This window comes from Lactuca sativa, chromosome 5, assembly GCF_002870075.4.
Source record: "Lactuca sativa cultivar Salinas chromosome 5, Lsat_Salinas_v11, whole genome shotgun sequence".
Taxonomy (NCBI): domain Eukaryota; kingdom Viridiplantae; phylum Streptophyta; class Magnoliopsida; order Asterales; family Asteraceae; genus Lactuca; species Lactuca sativa.
The window spans coordinates 198,773,792-198,795,299 of NC_056627.2; the positions used below are offsets into that span (position 1 = coordinate 198,773,792).

General features: G+C 41.5%; 2 protein-coding genes across 5 annotated transcripts; one reads left to right on the plus strand and one right to left on the minus strand.

Moving 5' to 3' along the window:
• The first annotated feature begins 8,012 nt into the window (after positions 1-8,012).
• On the plus strand, positions 8,013-12,255 carry LOC111880601 (eukaryotic translation initiation factor 3 subunit C). Its single transcript, XM_023877030.3, has 4 exons — positions 8,013-8,169; positions 8,379-8,453; positions 8,635-10,431; positions 11,051-12,255. The coding sequence occupies exons 2-4, from the start codon at positions 8,427-8,429 to the stop codon at positions 12,011-12,013; spliced, it is 2,787 nt and encodes a 928-aa protein (XP_023732798.1). The 5' UTR covers positions 8,013-8,169; positions 8,379-8,426; the 3' UTR covers positions 12,014-12,255.
• A 1,262-nt stretch (positions 12,256-13,517) lies between these two features.
• LOC111880552 (protein SUPPRESSOR OF GENE SILENCING 3) lies at positions 13,518-16,767 on the minus strand. Of its 4 annotated transcripts, none has more exons than XM_023876974.2 (6): positions 16,569-16,767; positions 14,871-15,890; positions 14,493-14,787; positions 14,153-14,397; positions 13,934-14,079; positions 13,518-13,839 (listed from the first exon to the last, which is right to left on the minus strand). In XM_023876974.2, exons 2-6 carry the CDS (start codon positions 15,888-15,890, stop codon positions 13,656-13,658), a joined length of 1,890 nt encoding a protein of 629 aa, XP_023732742.1. In that variant the 5' UTR covers positions 16,569-16,767; the 3' UTR covers positions 13,518-13,655. The 4 variants fall into 4 exon arrangements, with proteins under 4 accessions (XP_023732742.1, XP_042758620.1, XP_042758619.1 ...); XM_042902686.2 differs by lacking the exon at positions 16,569-16,767 and adding an exon at positions 16,128-16,541; XM_042902685.2 differs by lacking the exon at positions 16,569-16,767 and adding an exon at positions 16,113-16,541.
• Between the last annotated feature and the right edge of the window lie 4,741 nt (positions 16,768-21,508).

Sequence of the window (21,508 nt, forward strand, 5' to 3'; positions counted from 1 at the left end):
CTGCGGGGAGTCGTAGTACCCACTAGTCAGCGAGAAAATGTTGTGACGGAGTACTCTCTGATCAGAGCATGACGCAGAAGAGTTATACGCTTGGGTAGCCCTAATATTTGAGCTTGTGGGAGCCTGGTGGTCGAAACAGGGGCGAGGCGGAGGTCTCCATCATGGTCGGGAATCAGTATATTCTGAGTTAGGTTGTGGAGACCGAAATCGAAATGGATCGGAGAGGTGACGTATACGCGAATTGCCAGCAATTGGCAGTTCTGGAGAGGGATTGGGTTCGGGATCAGGTTCCGAGCCAACAGATGAGAGGCTACACGATTTCATTGCGTCAGAGATCACCAGAGGCATCCTTGAGTCGACCCCCATCATTTTCGGGTCGATCAAGGAAGGGATAGTTGAGCTGATGGAGGACCGCCTCAGGGCGTTCAGGAGTGATATGGCATCTGGCCAGTCAGGATCTCGCACATTGTCCTTTAAGGACTTCAGGGGCAGTGGTGCGCTAGATTTCCATGGGGCGAAGGACCCCATTGCTGCCAGACGATGGATTGTGGACATTGAGTCCGCACAGCTGACCAGCTTCTGCCCCGAGGGGTCGAAGGTGAGATATGCAGCAGGATGTCTACGAGACCGAGCTAGAGATTGGTGGGAGTCCGTAGGTGACTCATTAGGAGCCTCAGCTGTTGAGGCTATGACGTGGTCGGACTTTGTGACCAGGTTCAGGGCAGAGTTTGCGCCGGCTGTCGAGCTTCAGCAGCTGGCCAGGGAGGTTTTAGATATGAGGCAGACGACGGAGACTGTAGCGGAGATCACCGCCAAGTTCCGGGAGAGGGCGTTGTTAGTGCCCCGGTATGCGGGGGATGAGGATATGAGGAGGACCCGCTACCATGACATGCTACGGGCTGACATCTGAGAGCATGTTAGCTTTTCAGCTTGCCCTACCCTGGAGTCCATGATCGCCAGGGCGAGGGAGAGGGAGATCGATCTGGAGCATGTCCGGAAGAGGAAAGTAGAGGAAGGGCAGTCGATTGGAGCTTCGGGGAAGAAGCCCAAGGGATCAGATGGTAGGCCGAAAGGCCAGTCAGGACCGGGTCGCTGCTGGAAATGCGGCAGGGCACATGAGGGGGCGTGTAGATTGGGATCGTCGGGCTGCTACAAGTGCGACAAGACGGGGCATTTCAGCAGGGATTGTACTGCCCTACACCGGTTATTCAGACGTCTAAGTTGTGTTTCCACTGCAACCAGAGGGGCCACAAGAAGGCTAATTGCCCCCAGTTGATAGCAGCATCAGCGCCAGTGAAGGCGCCAACTCCAGCGACCCTACGGATCACTGATGGCCGGCAGGACAAGGCAAAGGCTCCAGTGGCGAGGAGTCGGGCATTCCAGTTGACTACCGAGGAGGCACGCGCTGCACCCGATGTGGTGACCGGTATGACTTTTTATTTATGTTTTTATGATATGCTGTTGTGATTTTGATATGTTATGTATGTGTTCTGTTTAGGATCGTTCCATGTGAATGGTATCCCAGTTCAGGTATTGTTTGATTCGGGTGCTACCCGATCGTTTGTTTCTCTTGCGCTCAGCAAGAGATTTTCCGAGTCTTCAGGCATGTTGGATTGCCCTCTAGACGTAGAGATTGCAGATGACCGTTCGGTGCGAGCATCGACGGTGTTCCGAGATTGTGTGCTGAGGTTATTTGAGGAGCGTTATCTGGTGGATCTGGTTCCCATACCTTTGCAGGGGAACAAGGTTGTTATCGGTATGGATTGGTTAAGCCCCAATGGGGCAGTGATCGACTGCGCGCAGCAGTTGGTGCGGATCAGGACCCCAAGTGGGGGAGAGCTGGTGGTTCAGGGCGAGAAGCCACAGCGAGGACCAGCCCTATGTTCAGCATCGAGAGCTAGGCATTACCTCCAGCAGGGTTGCGCAGGTTATGTCGTGTATGTTATGGATACCCGGGAGGCGGGTAGAGCGACGGTGGGCGAGGTGCCCGTAGTACGAGAGTTCGCGGACGTATTCCCCGAGGAGCTGCCTGGGATACCTCCGGAGCGCCAGGTGGAGTTCAGGATCGACCTAGTCCCCTAGTGCGGCTCCGATAGCCAAGACACCCTATCGGTTGGCTCATCCCGAGATGCAGGAGTTGTCTATGCAGCTGCAGGAGCTGCTAGACAAGGGATTTATCAGACCAAGTAGTTCGCCTTGGGGAGCCTCAACTCTGTTTGTGAAGAAGAAGGACATGTTGCATCGTATGTCTATAGATTATAGGGAGCTGAATAAGGTAACGGTGAAGAACCGTTACCCACTCCCGAGGATTGATGACCTCTTTGACCAGCTACAGGGAGCATCTTGGCTCTCCAAGATTGATCTGCGTTCAGGATATCATCATATGAGGGTCAAGGAGGAGGATGTGCAGAAGATTGTGTTTCGGACGCGCTGTGGCCACTACAAGTTTGTGGTGATGCCCTTCGGGTTCACCAATGCTCCTGCCACGTTCATGGACCTCATGAACCGCGTGTGTAGACCGATGTTAGACCGGTCAGTGATAGTGTTTATTGATGATATCTTGGTTTATTCTAACAAGGAAGGTCGTGGTCTTTCGTTGGGGCCCTGAGCAGCAGGTAGCATTCGAGACACTGAGACAGAGATTGTGTGAAGCGCCAATCTTAGCCCTGCCAGAGGGCATGGAGGATTTTGTTGTGTACTGTGATGCGTCCATCTCAGGTTTGGGCGCTGTGTTGATGCAGAAAGGGCATGTCATCGCCTACGCGTCGAGGCAGCTGAAGCCTCACGAGGCGAATTACCCGACGCATGACTTGGAGCTGGGGGTTGTTGTGTTCGCCCTCAAGATTTGGTGTCATTACCTCTATGGGGTTCGCTGTACAATTTACACGGACCATAAGAGTTTGAGGTACCTCATGGATCAGCCGAATCTAAACATGAGGCAGCGTCGGTGGATGGATGTGGTAAATGATTACGATTGCGAGATCCTTTATCACCCAGGTAAGGCTAATGTAGTGGCCGATGCGCTTAGCCGCAAGGCGGCGCCGATCAGGGGTATCTGCATGTGGATGACAGTGGTGACTCCGCTATTGGAGCGGATTCGGGAGGCCCAACAGGAGGCCATGAAGGAGGAACATCGGAAGAGTGAGCGCATAATGGGTCAGGTTTCTTCCTTCGACTATAACAACAGTGGATTATTGACATTACACCGCAGGGTGTGGGTGCCATACCTCGGAGGCGTGCGCTAGATCTTGATGGAGGAGGCGCACAAATCCCGATTCTGATGAAGATGTATAGGGATATTTGTCTGGACTATTGGTGGCCCTACATGAAGCGGGATGTGGCATGGTACGTGGAGTGGTGCTTGACCTGCAGGAAGGTCAAGGTCGAGCATCAGAGACCTCACGACAAAATGCAGCCATTGGATATCCCGCTGTGGAAATGGGAGGATATTACGATGGATTTTATCACCAAGCTTCCCAGGACCGCGCGGGGAGTGGATTCGATATGGGTCATCGTGGATCGATTGACCAAGAGCGTCCACTTTATCCCGATTCAGGAGAGCATCTCGGCCGAGAAATTGGCCGATATCTATATTAGAGAGGTGGTCGCCCAACACGGAGTGCCAGTTTCGGTGATTTCGGATAGGGATGTGCGGTTCACATCCAGGTTTTGGAAGAAATTCCACGACGAGTTGGGTACTCGTTTGCATTTCAGCACCGCCTTTCACCCGCAGACGGATGGCCAGAGCGAGTGGACCATCCAGACTCTGGAGGACATGCTGCAGGGCTTGTGTTTTAGACTTCGGAGGTAGCTGGGATACCTACCTTTCGTTGGTGGAGTTCTTGTATAATAATAGCTATCATGCAAGCATCGACCGACCTCCTTTCGAGATGTTGTATGGGAGGAGGTGCAGGACCCCGATATGTTGGGGCGAGGTTGGCTAGAGGGTCATGGGGAGCATCGAAGTAGTGCTCAAGACGACAGAGAAGATTCAGCAGGTCCGGAGCAGGCTTCAGACTGCTCAGAGTCGGCAGAAAAGTTATGCCGATAAGCGTCAATCCGAACTGGAGTTCCAGGTCGGAGATATGGTTCTCCTGAAAGTGTTACCTTGGAAAGGCGTCATTCGATTCAGGAAGCGGGGCAAGTTGGGCCCAAGGTATATTGGACCGTTTAGGGTTATAGCCCGGGTGGGAAAGGTGGCATATAGGCTGGATTTGCCAGCTGAACTCAGTCAGATACACTTTCCATGTTTCTCAGCTGTGAAAGTGCCTGGTGGACGACTCAGTAGAGGTACCCTTGGAGGACATTCAGGTTGATGGCAGCCTGAATTACATCAAGCGGCCTGTAGCGATCCTTGACCGAAAGTCGAAGGATCTGAGGAACAAAAGAGTAGAACTTGTGAAGGTGCAATGGCAGCACCGGAAGGGGTCGGAGTGGACTTGGGAGTCGGTGGATGAGATGATGGAGCACTACCTCGAGTTGTTTCAGGATCGAGCAACAGACTTCGAGGACGAAGTCTAAAATAAGTGGGGGAGATTTGTAGCACCTGGTTCTTGGTACGTGTTCTTTTTATTAAATCTTTTAATATTTTGCCTTTGTCCTTGGACTCGCCGAGTTGAAGGACCAACTCACCGAGTAGAAGCGGGATGAGGCGCATAGTTAAGTTGTGGACTCGGCGAGTCGAGTCCCGGACTCGGCGAGTAGACCCTGTTTGGGCATAAAACCTAATATGAGGGTTTGCACCCTATTTAAACACCTTAACTCGGCCTCCTTAGTCCCATTTGCTCCCAGAAGACCCCCATAGCAAACCCTAGCCGTTTTTGAAGCAATCGAAGGCTTTTGGAGTGATTTTGGTGCTTTTGTGATCCAAGGAAGGAAGGAAAAGCTTGAAGGATCAAGAGGAGGCTAGAAGGATTCAGTTTTGAGCATCATTTGCTGACTTCAGAAGGTATAAAGTCTATACCTTGCTTGCTCTTTTGATATGATAAATCCCATTTTGTGGAGTTTTAGGGCTTTTCTAAGCCATTTTGGTCACCAACCATGATTGCAAGCATGGTTTGAGGTTGATGTTTCGGATCTAGGTCCTTTAAGGGGTTACAAGGCAGAAAGGAGTGGCTTTTGCACTCAAGGAAGGCCCCATGCATTGTGAGAGCTTGTTTTAGGACCTTTTGAGCTTAAAGTCCCATGCAAGCACGTAAAGGTTGTAACTTTACGTGCTAGATCGATTGTAGAAGCATAGATCTACATTTTGATCAAGTCTTGTACATCAGAAAGCGAAGATTCAGTGAGTAGTTGTGACCAACTCGGCGAGTCCAAGGTTCTGTCCCATATCAGTTGAGGGTCATAAGGACCCAGTTGAGTGTGGAAAGGTTTTAAGGGGGTCCCAAGGAGTGACCCAACGTTCTGGACTAAGCCATTGTTCTGGAAATTCATGGGACTTGGCGAGTGCATGAACATACTCGGCGAGTCCAAGACAGTCTTCTTAAGGATGAAGATGAACTCGAAGAGTTGTTCATACAACTCGGCGAGTAAAGGGCAGGACATGAGTATCAATTGATGATGAACTCGACGAGTTGTTCATACAACTCGGCGAGTCGGGTGAGGATTCAGTCGATGTTCATTTAGAAGGAAAACTCGTCGAGTCATCGCCTAACTCGACGAGTAGAGACGGGTTTGAGGTCTAATGGAAGGATAAGGACTCGGCGAGTTGGCGAGCCAACTCGGCGAGTCAGGTCAACTAGAAGTTGACTTTGACTTTGACTTGGTTAGGGGGGGGTAAAATGGTCATTTTACCATACGAGTAGATGTCAGTTTCTGACTAAGTGTTTTGTGGGAATTTTAGCCGGAGGATTTCTGGAGCAGCAGCAACAACAGTCAGAGGATTCCCGCACAGTTCAGCAGCTACTACGAGGTGAGTTACCTTCCAGTAGCGGTGGGTCTACGACCATAATGCCGGCCCACCAGTAGGGATCGTATGCTAGATGTTTGTCTTTGTGATATTCATTTGTGTTATTACTACTTGATATGTTATATGCTAGCGTGATATGGTATATGATAGTGATAGAGTTCGGTTGTTAGGACCGAAGGGTAGGTTAGGCACCCCAGATATGCCTAACAATATGTTATGACATGTTTAGCTGCTAGCATGATTTGTTACATGAGATAGAGGTAGTAGGAGTGGGAAGAGTCCCCGAGATTCGGTTGTTAGGACCGAAGGGTAGGTCGGACATCCCAGATATGTCTGACAATAGATTATACTATTATATATGTGATAGTAGTAGTAGGGGGTGAAATAGTCCTAGAGGTTCGGTTGTTAGGACCGAAGGGTACTCAGCACCCCGGAATGGCTCGACATGGGTAGGTCGGCACCCCAAAATGGCCGTACGGGTAGGTCGGCACCCCAGAATGGCCGTACCGGGTAGGTCGGGCACCCCAAAAATGTCTGGCAGTATGTATGTGATATGATTGTATGGTATGTGGTACGATGAGGGAACTCACTAAGCTTCGTGCTTACAGTTTTCAGTTTTGGTTTCAGGTACCTCTTCAGCGAAGGGGAAGGAGCTGGCACGGTAGCGGCACATCATACACACACATATTGGTTTTCCGCATTATGAGATGTTCTGGGATTGTACTCTGACATTATTATTATTTTCATGTTTTGAGATTTCAGACTCGAGATATGTTTTATGAAATGATATGATCGGATGATGTTTTACTACAAATGTTTTACAAACCACTTACTTTAAACGAAATTTTTTGGCGTGAAAATTGGGTCGTTACATGAATGATATTTATGGTTTTTATGAATAATTAAAATGAAATTTTTGGATTGTATTTTTTGGGATGTTTCAAGTTGGTATTAGAGTTTTGGTTTGAGGAATTCAGGCACACTCCCGGGTGTGTATGAACTCAAACTTTCAAAAATTACATTTTTGGCCCAAAAAAATGTAATTTTGCATGCAAACCTTTTATCTTTTAAAACGCAAAAAAAAAAAAAAAACACTTAAAATGAAAGAATTGCTTTAAGCACTTCCATATCATAAAATAAGTATGTCTTCAGATTCAACAGACAGAAAAATAATCAAAACCATTGAATCCATGTTAAATGATTGTTGTGTTTTTGTCTCCTTTGAAACTTTTTCATCCATATTATATTAGCCTTGATTATTTCTTTTTATAATTATTTTAGAATTTATTATAACAAAATCAAATTAAATCATAGCATAACGAAAAATCAATTACAAAAAAGAGATAAAACTAATATATATATATATATATATATATATATATATATATATATATATATATATATATATATATATATATATATATAAAAGAATTAAAATAGGATCTATTTAAGTTTAATATTATACTCCCTTTTAGTTTGGATCATCGCCTGAAAATAGGATCTCTTTTGATTATATATTATGTTATTTTTATTAAACCGGTTTTAATTACATATTTTATTAGTTCCACGTGAATTACAACAAATAATTGTTTATATAGCTATCAAAAAGATTTATAAATGGAAATGTAAAATATAATTTATTATGTCAAACGAAATTGTTAAATACACCTATTTATGTACTTAATATAGAAAATCTAAGATTTTTTATAAGAAAATATGTTTTTTTGTGTTGTATAAATATGATTTTATAAAGAAAAAACATATTCGAATTTTTTTTTTGAGAAAAAATTGTAAAAAATCTAGAGTTATGATGAATTCATTATATAATTCTGAAATTTAGGCCAAAATGGTCAATTTTAGACCAAATTTATAATAAAATTTTTAAATCTGGGTTAAAAATATAAATTTTGGATTAAATTTATAATAAATTTTAAAATCTGGGTGAAAAATAATTTTTTTGAAAGTCAGACAAAGCTAAATTGAATTTGATTACTAGTTTTTAAAACTTAATCGAGTTAAAAAAAAATATAAAGAATAAATCTACGACCCTAATGAAACTTTACTGCAGTTTTCAATAATAAAGTTTAAAGTTTTATGCTGCGCGTTAAAAATTTGCTTGTTACGATTTATTTTAGTTTCCCGTCCAGATACCTCTCGCCGAATCCTGACCCAAATCAATTGGCACGCATAATTTCTCACACACTCAAAACCCTAAACCGCCGACTCCATCCGTTCCCGTGACGCTAGTTGCCGATTTGCAGGTATTGGTACCTCCATCAATCTCTCCTCTTCTTCCTGTATTTAATTAGTTACAGATCGAAACCTATGAAACATCTCGTTTATCCTATTCGTTTACCGAACGATTGGTTTTAACTCTTTCTCATAAGATTTGAATCTTGTAAATTTTAATTCTTATAACTGTCGTTTGTTTCTCTCGATTTTCTGTAAGAATTTACATATCATCGTGCAGATTTAGGTTTACTGGGATTTTCTATACGTTTGTCAGTGAGATAAGAAGATGGCGTCAAAATTTTGGAGTAATCAGGTTTGTTTTTTAGCCTTCAATGATAAATACAGATCAATTGAAACTTTATTCGTTACATTCGCGAACCAGATTATGCACAAATCAAGAGAATTTAACGGAGTTCTAACTTTCTATTTATTAAGAGCAATTGTTTAGATATGCTAAAGAGGATTCGTGTTCTAATTTTTGTCTACATCAATAGGCTGACAGCGAGACTGAGTCTGAAGTGAGTGATTATGAACAAGACGATGTTAATGAAGGACAGGAAGATGCTACCAATGCACCTGATAGGAACAAATACCTTGACACTGGGGACAGCGACAGTGATGATTCAGACATGCACAAGCGTGTTATCAAGTCTGCAAAAGACAAACGCTTTGAGGAGTTGTCTACCACCATTGATCAGATGAAGAACGCAATGAAGATCAATGATTGGGTCAACTTGCAGGAGAATTTTGACAAGATTAACAGGCAGCTTGAGAAGGTCATGAGGGTGACAGAATCCGATAGGGTCCCCAACAATTATGTCAAGGCGTTAGTGATGCTTGAAGACTTCTTGAATCAAGCCATGGCAAATAAGGAAGCAAAGAAGAAGATGAGTAGCAGCAATGCAAAGGCATTGAATGCAATGAGACAGAAGTTGAAGAAGAACAATAAGCAGTATGAGGATTTGATCAATAAATGTAGAGAAAATCCAGAAAGCTTTGAGGATCAAGAGGAAGCTGAAGAGCCTTCAGAAGATGAAGATGAAGATGATACTGGTTCAGAGATTGATGACCCAACAAAGTCAGGGACAGAGTCAGAAGGCGAGTCAGATGACAATGAACATGATGAAGACATGGATGAAAACCAACCTGGTTGGGAGAGAATGATGAACAAGAAAGATAAGCTAATGGAGAAACAGTTTAAAGATCCAAGCCAAGTGACTTGGGATATAGTCAACAAGAAGTTCAAAGAAGTTGTTGCAGCTCGTGGTAGAAAGGGGACAGGAAGGCTCGAGCTTGTTGAACAGTTGACTTTCTTGACCAAAGTGGCTAAAACTCCTGCTCAAAAGCTAGAGATCTTGTTCAGTGTTGTGTCTGCACAGTTTGATGTCAACCCAGGTCTCAGTGGACACATGCCTATAAATGTCTGGAAGAAATGTGTTCAAAACATGCTTGTGATACTTGATATCCTTGAGCAATATCCAAACATTCTTGTTGATGATTCTGTGGAGCCTGATGAGAACGAAACCCAAAAAGGAGCAGACTTTAAGGATACTATCCGCATATGGGGAAACCTAGCAGCTTTTCTTGAAAAAGTCGATGTTGAATTCTTCAAAAGTCTACAATGCATTGATCCTCACACACGTGAGTATGTAGAAAGGCTTCAAGATGAACCCTTGTTTTTTGTCCTTGCCCAAAATGTTCAGGCGTATCTTGAACGTGTTGGGGATTACAAAGCTGCAGCTAAAGTAGCTCTAAAGCTTGTTGAGCTTGTGTATTACAAACCCCAAGAAGTATATGGTGCAATGAGGAATTTGGCTGAGCAGTCAGAGGATAAAGGAGAAGAATCAGGGGCTGAAACAAAGGAGGAAAGCCGGGGCCCACCTGCTTTTGTGAACACTCCCGAGATTGTCCCTAGGAAACCTAGTTTTCCAGATAGTAGCAGGGCGTTGATGGATATTTTGGTGTCTCTTATATACAAACATGGTGATGAAAGAACCAAGGCTCGTGCAATGCTTTGTGATATTTATCACCATGCAATTCTGGATGAGTTTTCTACATCGCGTGACCTGTTGCTAATGAGTCATTTACAGGATAATGTTCAGCATATGGATATTTCAACTCAGATACTTTTTAACAGGTCTATGGCTCAGCTTGGTCTGTGTGCTTTTAGGGCTGGACTTATTGCTGAAGGACATGGATGTCTTTCTGAGTTGTATTCTGGTGGTAGGGTTAAGGAGCTTCTTGCACAAGGTGTCTCTCAAAGTCGCTATCATGAGAAGACTCCTGAACAGGTAACTTTGACTTGAAATAAACTGCATCACCTTCATTTAGTTAACTATGTCAAGTTACTATTAAGTCCTTTCTTTATTAAGTAAGAAAGAAACACCCATATTATATATAGCTTGCTGTATTCGTGTTGCCTTTGTTAGACAAACCTTTGTAGGGCTGTTTTTTGATGACAAGGGCATTTACGTCCTTTTCACACAAACGAGAGATTGAGAGCAAATCACTGTCCCACCTTTGCTTTGTCTTTTTGGGTTGGAGAAAAAAAAAGTTGCAATTTTTGTTTCATTGATAGTCTGTCTCAATCCCAGTCCAATGCAAGTCAAACACAATACAACTTGTTCTGAATAATAAACGGGGCCTTTGGCCCCGTTTATCATATAGGACAGACAGAACATGTTGTAATTTGTTTGATTTGTATTGGACTGGGATTGAGACAGACTGTCAATGAAACAAAAGTTGCAACTTTTTTTTCTCCAACCCAAAAAGACGAAGCAAAGGTGGGACAGTGATTTGCTCTCAATTTCTCGTTTGTGTGAAAAGGACGTAAATGCCCTTGTCATTGAAAAAAAAGCCCTAGAAAACACAAGATAGATATTTAGTATTTGAAGGTAATGATTTGTGCAGGAACGGTTGGAAAGAAGAAGGCAGATGCCATACCACATGCACATCAATCTGGAACTCCTGGAAGCGGTCCATTTAATCTGTGCCATGCTCTTGGAGGTCCCGAACATGGCGGCAAACAGCCATGACGCAAGGCGGAAAGTCATCAGCAAGACTCTCCGGCGGTTGCTGGAGGTGTCTGACCGCCAGACTTTCACCGGACCGCCAGAGAACGTGCGGGACCACGTCATGGCCGCCACAAGAGCCCTCAGCAAGGGTGATTTCCAGAAATCTTTCGAAGTCATTAACTCCCTGGATGTCTGGAAGCTTCTTAGAAACCGCGAAAGCGTCCTTGAAATGCTAAAAAACAAAATCAAAGAAGAAGCTCTCAGGACTTACCTTTTCACCTACTCAGCATCCTACGAGACAATAAAGTTAGAACAGCTGGCAAAGATGTTTGACCTTTCAGAAAGTCAAACTCATTGTATTGTTAGTAAAATGATGATTGGGGAGGAGCTTCATGCCAGCTGGGACCAGCCGACACGGTGCATTGTGTTCCATGAGGTTGAGCACAGTCGATTACAAGGTCTTGCTTTCCAGTTGACTGAGAAGCTATCGGTTCTTGCTGAGAGCAATGAGCGGGCAGTGGAGGCCAGGCTTGGTGGTGGTGGGTTAGACGGTCTGCCGTCCAGGCGGCGGGAAGGCGGTCAGGACTATGCGGCGGCTGCTGGCGGTGCAAAGTGGCAGGATAATAACATGGGTTACTCGCAAGGGCGGCGATATGGTCAGGGTCAAGGTCAAGGTCAAGGTCAAGGTCAGTATCAGAGGGATCGGGCGGGTCAGTCGAGAGGCGGATATCAGAGCATGAGGTATCAGGATACGGCGTATGGCGGTGCTGGGCGGGGCTATGGTGGTTCTTCCGCTAGGGGAGGTCAGATGGACGGGTCTAACCGTATGGTGAGTCTAAACAGGGGGGCTCGGGCTTAGTGAAGTGAAATCTTTATTTATGTTGGGTGGGGGGCATGCATGTCTTTTCCTCTCTTTTTGTCTTAATTTTGTTTTTCTTGGTGTTGGTGTTTGGACATGGTTGTTGTTTCTATTGCTTCATTTGAGTGAGGACAATGCACATGAGTTAATAATTTTGTCTACCATAACTTGTTAAATTATTACTCATTCAACAACTTTTATCATGTCATTATAGTTGCTTATATTTATTTAGTATTAAGCTACTTGGTGCAAGTTTTGTGGTAGCCTTTTTGGTTCAGTTTCTATTGAGTGTTATGCAAAAATTGCAACACAAGAACTGTAATTATAGCTTCATGTTTGATATAACTTGCATAAAATGTTATGGTGTGTGATGGTGTACGGAGACACTGATTGGGGGGATAACCACGTTTTTTCCTAAATCAAGAAACATAACCAAAGGTTATCTACTCTGCAATGCTCGTGGAGACCTACAGACGGTGGTAATTTGTAGTTGACTTTTTTGTGATCATAAAATTTGTAAAACTAAAACCTAATTGATGAACTATTTTGTGTTAGAATTACCCTTCTTTAAGCAAATTTTTACTTGTCAAAGTGATAAGAGTTTATATATTATTTTTTCTCGCTTATGTGTTTTTATGGCATACTTACTTTAGAAGGTTGTTTTAACTATGTAATTATTTGAGCTGCCTTCGTGGACTGAAGTTCTTTGCTGAGGGTTTTCAGACTATTACTACATACAGAGAATCAAGTTTTCGTTTTTTTTGGAGGTGGATGTTGGGCTATGTTTCTTGCACATCATTCTCTAAAGAACAACTCTATTGAGATCACAACTCTAAAAAGACAACTTGGGTTCTTCAAGTTTACAACGATCAGTTTTGTGTCATGTCTGTCAATCTTTAAATATTGTTTTAATGGATCAATTGAGTGAAGCTGATGGAGAGAGTGAATCGTCACCAACTACTAGAATTCATCGTGTTCAGTTCAATCTCTTCCTTTAGGCTTTTACATATCCATTAAAAAAGAGGGATTGTAGTTGCAAGTTATATCAACCTATTGACTGGATCGGAAAAAAGAGGGATTCTAGTTGTAAGATATCTAATGAAACCATCGCTGGAATTGAGATCTTATTCAAAGAGAAAGATCTCAAATATCTGGAGTTTTTCTTTGTATATTATAGGGATGATCCGATCCGCAAGGACCATGATTGGGAATTGTTTGATCGTCTTTCTCTGAGGAAGAGGCAAAATAGAATCAACTAGAATCAACTTGAATTAGGTAACTTACATTTTTATGTAAATCATAAGTCATATCTATTTTCACAAACCTAGTGAATTTGTATTATTTACACTTTAAGAGTAAAAAAAAATGGAAACCATTACGGAAACTACTTATTTCACGAGATTAAGAAGTGGATAAACAACATTTCACCACCCACCCAACCGAGTATTAAGTAATAACTAATATATATATATATATATCTATATATTAGTTGCAACCATTCAAATACTTTAATGTCTAAACTTGAATTAGCAAGTAAACCACAAATATATATGCCTCATACGTTCAATACCAAATATCGAACCTTACTCTTAGGATATTTAATATGATAGGTCTTTTAGAGTAGTACTAATCAGACATTCATTCATCCTTCAAGTTTATTGGTGTACTTATCCATCAATTGAGTCAGCACAGCATCAAACCCTTTCTCCAGCTCAATCTCCTCTTTCCAATGCCTGCTCTTCATTTCAGTCCTCTGCTCTTCAAGAGCTTTCATCAGCTTCTCCCTCTCTTCCTCAAATTCCTTCATTGCCTCAAGCTTCTCATCCCTGTGTGTTTGTGTTCATTCATATTATAACATTACTCTTTCTTTTTCTCTACCCAATGAAAGAAACAAAAAACCACAAGTAAGTATGTTGATACCTCTTCTGAGGATCCACCACAGAATAAGATTGCTCAACTTTCATCCGCTCTTCCTTCTGTAGCTTATCAAACTTCCCTTCTTTTGCATTCCTAGCATCATGGATTATCTTCAGCTGATCTTTAAAGAACTGCTCTTGATAATCCATCTGAACAAAAAAGATGAAAAAATTTATATCATTTTATCCAGATAACATTAATATTTTAATAAACACAAGTTACCTCTTCCTTGTTTTGTTCATGGTAGCGTTGTGTTCTCTCCCTCACAATCCGGTTCTCTTCTTCAGTCTTCCTCAGCCTCTGAGTCACAAAATCAAACGACTCTTCAAGTGCTTTCGAATGCTTTTGTTCTTTAGCAATTTTGTTCTTATAATAATTCAGTTGTTGATTGTCTTCATTCATTTGCTTCAACTGGTTCACAACTCTTTCTTGGTAAGAAACCAACTCAAACTTCAGCTTCGATTTCCCTAAACAAATCACAAACAGCATGCATGTAAGCATGTTCACAACCATGGAATGGAATTGACAAAAGAATGGAATTGGAAAAGTGAATTCAACAGACCTTGGCAATGCTGATTGAAGAAATCCAAATCTCTTTTTGTTGCCAGGTAGCCATACAGCTGTCGCTTGCCACCTGGATAAAACAGAATCCGGCGATGATCCCACGCATCTCGGTCAGTACCCTGATGTTCAAAATGCTTGCTCAGCCTTTCAGCTTCTGTGTACCCCACTGCAGAGGATTCAAATATCAGAACACTCATTCCTCTATGCCCTTTTGGCCCATAAGAATGTCGCGCCCTCACAGCTTCATATGACCCAAAGTAATCAAGAAGCTCCTGATTCCCCATCCCAAGCCACTGAGTCACAATGGTTTGTGTCAGTTTACATAAACTGATTAAACTTTAAAGAAAGTGAAGATAATGTATATCATATAACATACCTTTTCATTCTCATCTTGTTCAAGTTGTGTATTCATGATGACAACCATTGGAGGCCACACTATTTCCTTATCTTTCACAACTTCATTGAGACCTTTCCACTGTCCATATGACTCACCAGCTGCTACCACTGCAGCTCCCCTTCTACGCAACTCTTCCTCCAAAATTTCAGCTAGATCGCGATGAATCTTGACTCTTTTTGACCCTTTTGTTTTTGCATGTGTCACAAGAGAAGGAAGGCTGCGATACCAGTCAATAGCACCTGGACCATTTTGACATGCGGGGCAATGCCATTGTCTGGTTGGCTCGTTGATTTGCTCCACAGTCAAACTGTCCAGAGTTTCGAAAAAATCGGAATACCATTTGTTCTTCTTTCGGACCTCATGGGTTCTTGGGGTTTCATCTGAATCATACTCATCAGTCAAAAGAACATCATCATCATCGTCGGATCCATCAATCTCACCAATGTCATTGTGGTCTTCAACATCTTCCTGGATAACAACTTCTGGAGCATTCTCTCTCCTCCCAGTGTCATTTCCCAATTGCCATGCATTGGCTGGCCTAGCATTCCAATTCCATCCACTCTGAAGAGGCGGAGGAATTGCATTTGAAGCACCATTGTAGTTGTAGTTGCTACCACCACCACCACCACCACCACCACCACCGCCACCACCTCTGCCGCCTGTTTGAGCTGCTGCCCATGTGTTGTTTGGAGCCCTGGCCTGACCGTTTCCCCGGCCACCAGTTCTTTGGGTATCAGGTTGACCTTGACCCCATGCATTGGGTTTGGGAGTCTGAGCAGCCCACTGTTTGGAAGAAGCACCATTTCCAGTTTTGTTCTTGTTCTTTTTGGAGATGACCTCCCAACTTCCATCCTGGTTTGGATCCAGGTTCACATCTTGGACTGCTTGATTCAACTGATCAACATCATAGCTAGAACCACTGGCTATGTTTTTACCCTTGGGTGAAGGCTTGTTGCCATCGCCTCTGTTAGACTGACCACCACCTCTTTTGGAACTCATCTGCAACACAAAAGATATCACTCTTATATAATCTGTGAGTTAACTCAAAATCATTGGTCCACTGATTTATTGATCATCAGTTGATGAGTGATTTTGGAAAGAAATATAACAGAAATGAAAAAACAACAGAAATATCAGTAGAAGTCTCATTTGACTGTGAATCAATGATCGGATGAGAAATGACAATGTTAATGTGTTATAGGTGTCATTAATCTTACTTACAAACCAAGATTATACCGCGAATGAACGGATTAAGATAGAACTTCTAACTTCTGTTGATGTACTTCTCAAACCCTAATGTTGGATAAAATCACGAAAACCGAATAACACGGCAATTATCACTGAAAGCGCAGGATTTACCGATGTACTCCTCAAACCCTAATGTTTGATTCGGTTTATACAACTTTTGATTTGTGGTTACTTGTCGTCGAACTAAAAAACCGTAATCAGGGTTTTCAATGCGAGCATTTTTCAAACACCAAGATCGATATTTCCGTCAGAGACAAGGCTTGAAGTAAAAAATATAAAGATCAAACGAATATAGTGTTCGTATACTATAAATGAAGTAGAAACTTAGAGACGAAGATAATCCAAAAAAAACACAGAGATACGACACTGAGGCATCAGCAAATTATTTGAAAAAAACAAGCAAACGACGATTTAAGCACATAACACTACCTGATGGAGATACAGTGTATCCCGGTAGGAAATGGCGGTGAAACGAAGTAAAATCGAAGGAGTAACAAAACGTTTGATGGATACGCGCCGCCGTGAAAAGAGGGTTAAGAGAGAGTAGCGCAATGAATTGCTCAAGAATGACGGAGTGAGTGACCTATATTTATTGTCTATGCCCACGAGTGAGTGCCGTTTAATAAATGGTTAAAAGGAAAAAAGACGCTATAGATATTTTTCGGAGGTAGATTTTAAAATTATGCATCAAAATCCAAAATTTCGGTTATAGACATGCAATAAGTGGAGCATTTCTCTATGGGTTCCGCGGACCGACAAAAACTTCAAGGATTGACGAAATCTCCGCGGATCAATGAATTTGGTACGATAGCGTTCAGACAAAAAATGCTACGCAGAGCTACCTCTACGGAGACATTGAACTCTCCGCAGAGTGATGGTTTTGACGTTCATTAAAGCTCCCGTAGAGGTTGTGACGAAGGCTCCGCAGAGGCGTTAACCTCTCCGCGGAATAGGTGGTTAGACGGGTATTAGCGATGGTTTTTTGTGGTATAAAGATTTTTTTTTATCTATTTTCAAAAATTCATCACTTGTAGGGATGAAATTTATTTCAAATAAAATATGAGTTTTGATGTTTTATGTACCGGGGGGGGGGGGGGGGGGGGGGACATTTGATTTATGAAATTAACAGCTACGTTAGAACAAAGTTTAACAACTTAGGTTTACTACTTCCGCCTAATTTTAACAGTTGAATATTGTTTGATTTGGTTAAAACTAAGACTAATACGTTTAATAGTAATATATCATTGTCATTTCGACACCTGATTCATGGGTATGTTATGAATATTGTAGACGAAGCAGATATTTATCAACTCAGAAACGTATTTGGAGGTGTTTGAGGGATGGGTCGAACAAACAGAAACGGTTGACAAGATTGTATCATACAATGTTGACAACATTGTATCGGATAATGTTGAAGAGTGTCCACAAGAAGAATTGTGATAGTGAATACGGTGGAAGAAGAAAATTTATATGAGTTTGGAAGACTGGGTGACAAAACTTTGTCAGACGATGAAGAATCAAATAAAGGTTGGTCAGAAGATGAGTTCACACACGGAAAAAAAAAGCTTTGGACATCTTTTACGGTATGCTTATCATACCTGATTGTCCTTATCCCATTCTTAAACCTGGACCATTTCATAGTTTAGGTCCAAATGATGATATGTTTGTTCGTCAAAGTATGATAACAAACAACTAATATTTGCTTTTAGTCTTAAAGCAAACAGAGAAAAGTTTCAGTTTAAGATAAAACATTCTAACAAAAACCGTTACGAGGTATATTGTGAAATTGAGAACTGTAGTTGTCGTTTATATGCAAAAGGCCTTGATCCGACTAACACATTTGAAATCAGGACTTTCAACAACGTCCACACACATGTTCGTCATTACAAATACACCCAAATCATAAGCACGCAAATTAAAAAGTCATGGGTACTATATTGCATGAGATTATGGGAAAAACTCTTTCGAAGGTTTGGAGGCCTAATGAAATATCAAGGGATTTGAATGTTTTGCTAGAAATCAATGTAAGTTACAAACAAGTTTGGCGTGCAAAACAATATGCTATGGAAGTGTTGTTGGAATCCTTTGAAAAATGTTTTTCTAAACTTCCTATTTATTTTCACAACTTGAAGAAGCATAATCTTGGTACAGTGACCTATATACAAACAAATTTTGAAGATTTCTTCGAGTGTCATTTTTATGCCATTGGCAGCACGGTAAATACAAAGAACTTGTTCTTATTTAATGTATACTAATTTGTAAAAAAAAATGTAGAGTGTTTATGTGTTCCATACAAATATATTGTAGATATGAACATTTAAACGTTTTGTCGTAAAGTCATAATTATGGATGGTGCCCATTTGAAAGGGGTTTTAAGGGAACCATATTTCATGCAGTAACTATGGATGAGAACAACCAGATAGTGCCCCTTGAGCACGAAATATGCAAAAATGATAGTGGTCTTACTTGGACATGGTTTCTTGAAAAGTTTTATGAATGCATTGGTGATTGTCAAGATTTGACATTTGTAACTGATAGGGCCGATGCAATTCGGGTTAGTATTGAAAATGTTTTCCAAAACGCTCATCATGGCGTGTGTGTTTTTCATCTACTAGGAAACATAGTACACCAGTTCGGAAAAAATGATAAAACTAAAGTCTTGTTTTGGAGGCTTGTGAGAGCTTACAAAACAAATGAATTTAAAAATTTGTGGTATAGATTTAGTTCTACTGGGCCGCAAGTAGTGGCATACCTAAGTGAAATTCCACGTGTTAAATGGATCTAGAGTATATTCCGGTCGAAACGGTACGATTACATAACCTCCAACAGTGTAGAGTCCATGAATGCTTTATCTGTAGATGCAAGGAAGATGCCTATTGTTGAGTATAATGTGTTGCGTCATTGGGCTCTGTTGTATAGTGCAGTTTTGTCACGGGTTTGGGTCTGTCCAACCATGTTAATCTTTCTAGGGTTTAGTATATAAGGTGCATGCATGCATCCTTGTCATTAATGTTTTTATTATTATCATATTGATTGTATTGTAAACCCTAGCACACCTCTACAGTAGAAGTTCTTAATCGAGCTCTTCTGAGGTGTGACTATATTTTAATCATTCGACATACATTTGATTCATTGTGTGTTCAAGAGTTTTTTTGTCTTATTGATTTACCTGTCAAAGATCTAATCGATCTAAAGAGTTTTCAACTCATCAATTGGCATCAGAGCAAGAGACTATGTAATCTATATGCATCTCTTCTGTTGAAGAAGGTTTTAGGGTTTTCCGCTATTATCGTTTTCTGCTAGAACCGTCATCCTTCATTGACGCGGTTCTTAGACTTCGATCTTACCCTAACTTTGTTTACTAGTCTGATCTTGAACAGGTTTCAAAATAAAATCATCATGTCTCTTGAAGATTCACAAACGAACCCAATCAACATCTCCAATAGTATCGAATCAACCACCAGGATTCCTATCCTGTATACTCAATTTTGAAGACTATGTGATTGGTTCAGAAGATAATGGATACTTAATCTGGGAAGCGATCACTATAGGTCAATTTGTTCACTCTGGCACAAACAGAACAATCAAGACACAAAAGGAGTACAACCAACTCATGGTTGATGTAAAGGATGTTCCTCAAGACGAAAAGGAAAAGCTTGTGAGCAACATTAAAGCACTACGAATGATCATATTCGCCATACAATCTGACACATTCCGGTTGGTCAGTTCATGTACGATGGCTAAAGAAATATGGGACAAATTGAAGGAGTTATATTCTACCGATGAGGATCTTGAGCATTCTATCCAAACCTTACTGCTTTCAGAGTTGGGAGATTTCAAGCAAAAACCAGAAAAGAAGCTCATTCAAGCCTTTGATCGTTTCAATAATCTTCTCAGCAAAATGATAAAGCATGGCATAGAAAGGGAGGTAATTGAGCAAAAGGTTACATTCATGAATGGCCTAAGAACCGAATGGATGGCGGTGGTGTCCACAGTAAAAGCTCATGAACAATTCAAAGCTTACTCCTTGGGGAAGCTAGTGGGGAATTCTAAAATCACACAAAAGTGCAGTGACCAAAGAAACGAATGTGGTTTCAAGCATGGGATCTTTAGCTCTCATATCAAAAGGAAATAACGTGGCTGAAGAAGAAGAAGAGTTAGATCTATTAGAATTTGATCTAACTAATGAATATTATGCTTTAATGGTCTCTAATCCAAAGAAGTTCGTGCGTAGAAAGTTTCCTAACTCCAAGAACCGGAACTAGCAAGGAAGCTACAGTTCAGATAAAGCAAAGGAGGAACCGAAGAACTCTCCTTAGCATGAAGAACTGAAGAAGGATAGTAAGCTTGTTGGTGACTCTGGATTTGATTGTCACTTCTTCAAAGGCAAAATTCACTTTGCCAAAGATTGTGTCTTGAGAAAGATATCAGAAAAGAACTAGAATGAAGATGATGAAGTCTACTACCTGCGAAAGCTAGAAGAAATAAAGAAGAAGAAAGTTGCTGCTAACAACACTATGAATGCTTTAATTGTGCAGGAAAATCTCATGGATGATGAGTTTGGTGGTGTGGAAGTCTGGTCTACAGACTCTGAGGACAAAGAGGTTCGTAAGCCCACACATGGTAGGGCTTTTGTGGCAAAAGAAGCTGAAACTGAAGGTGTAGGGGAAATACTTGATGGTGACTGCTGGAGTGTCACAGATGAGAGGCTACACAACTGATGGGGGTTGTGATGAAGCAAGGGAGCGAGAAGACAGGTGCTTCGCTACCAAACTAGTTGGCGAGCAGATCAACGAATGCGACCAGTTGATCAAGAAGGTACAATCAATTCTCGAATCATTAAAAATCCCTGTCAAAAACTATGAAAAAGAACTGAACGAATTAAATTTTAAATTTTCTAGTTTAAGTGGTAGTTTAACACAAAATCGCCTCACAAACTCTAACCTAACTGATCAACTCAGCAGGGTGTCTTCGAAGAGTGAGGAGAGACGAATTTGGATAAAGAAAAAGGAGAACAAGTTAGTTTGGATTAAGGATGAGACAATTTATTTGCAAAGGGATAATTTAAAGCTTTTAAAACAGTAAAATGTTTTTTGTTTACTTGTTAATCGTTTATATTCCAATATTACCCAATTGCATCTGGATTGTGAAATAGGCAAGAAAATTCATAGTATGATTCTGCCCTTCCTTGAATTTAAAGAGGATGAAATTGATGCTGATGTATATAACTGTGAAGCTGTTGTATCTTCTGATGAAATTTCTCCAGCATACAGAAATGGTCTTGACAAAATAGAGTCACTCATCGAGTCCAAAGACCATAAGGACATGCTTAAGAACTTTTTGGAAGAAAATGACAAATTAAAAATTAA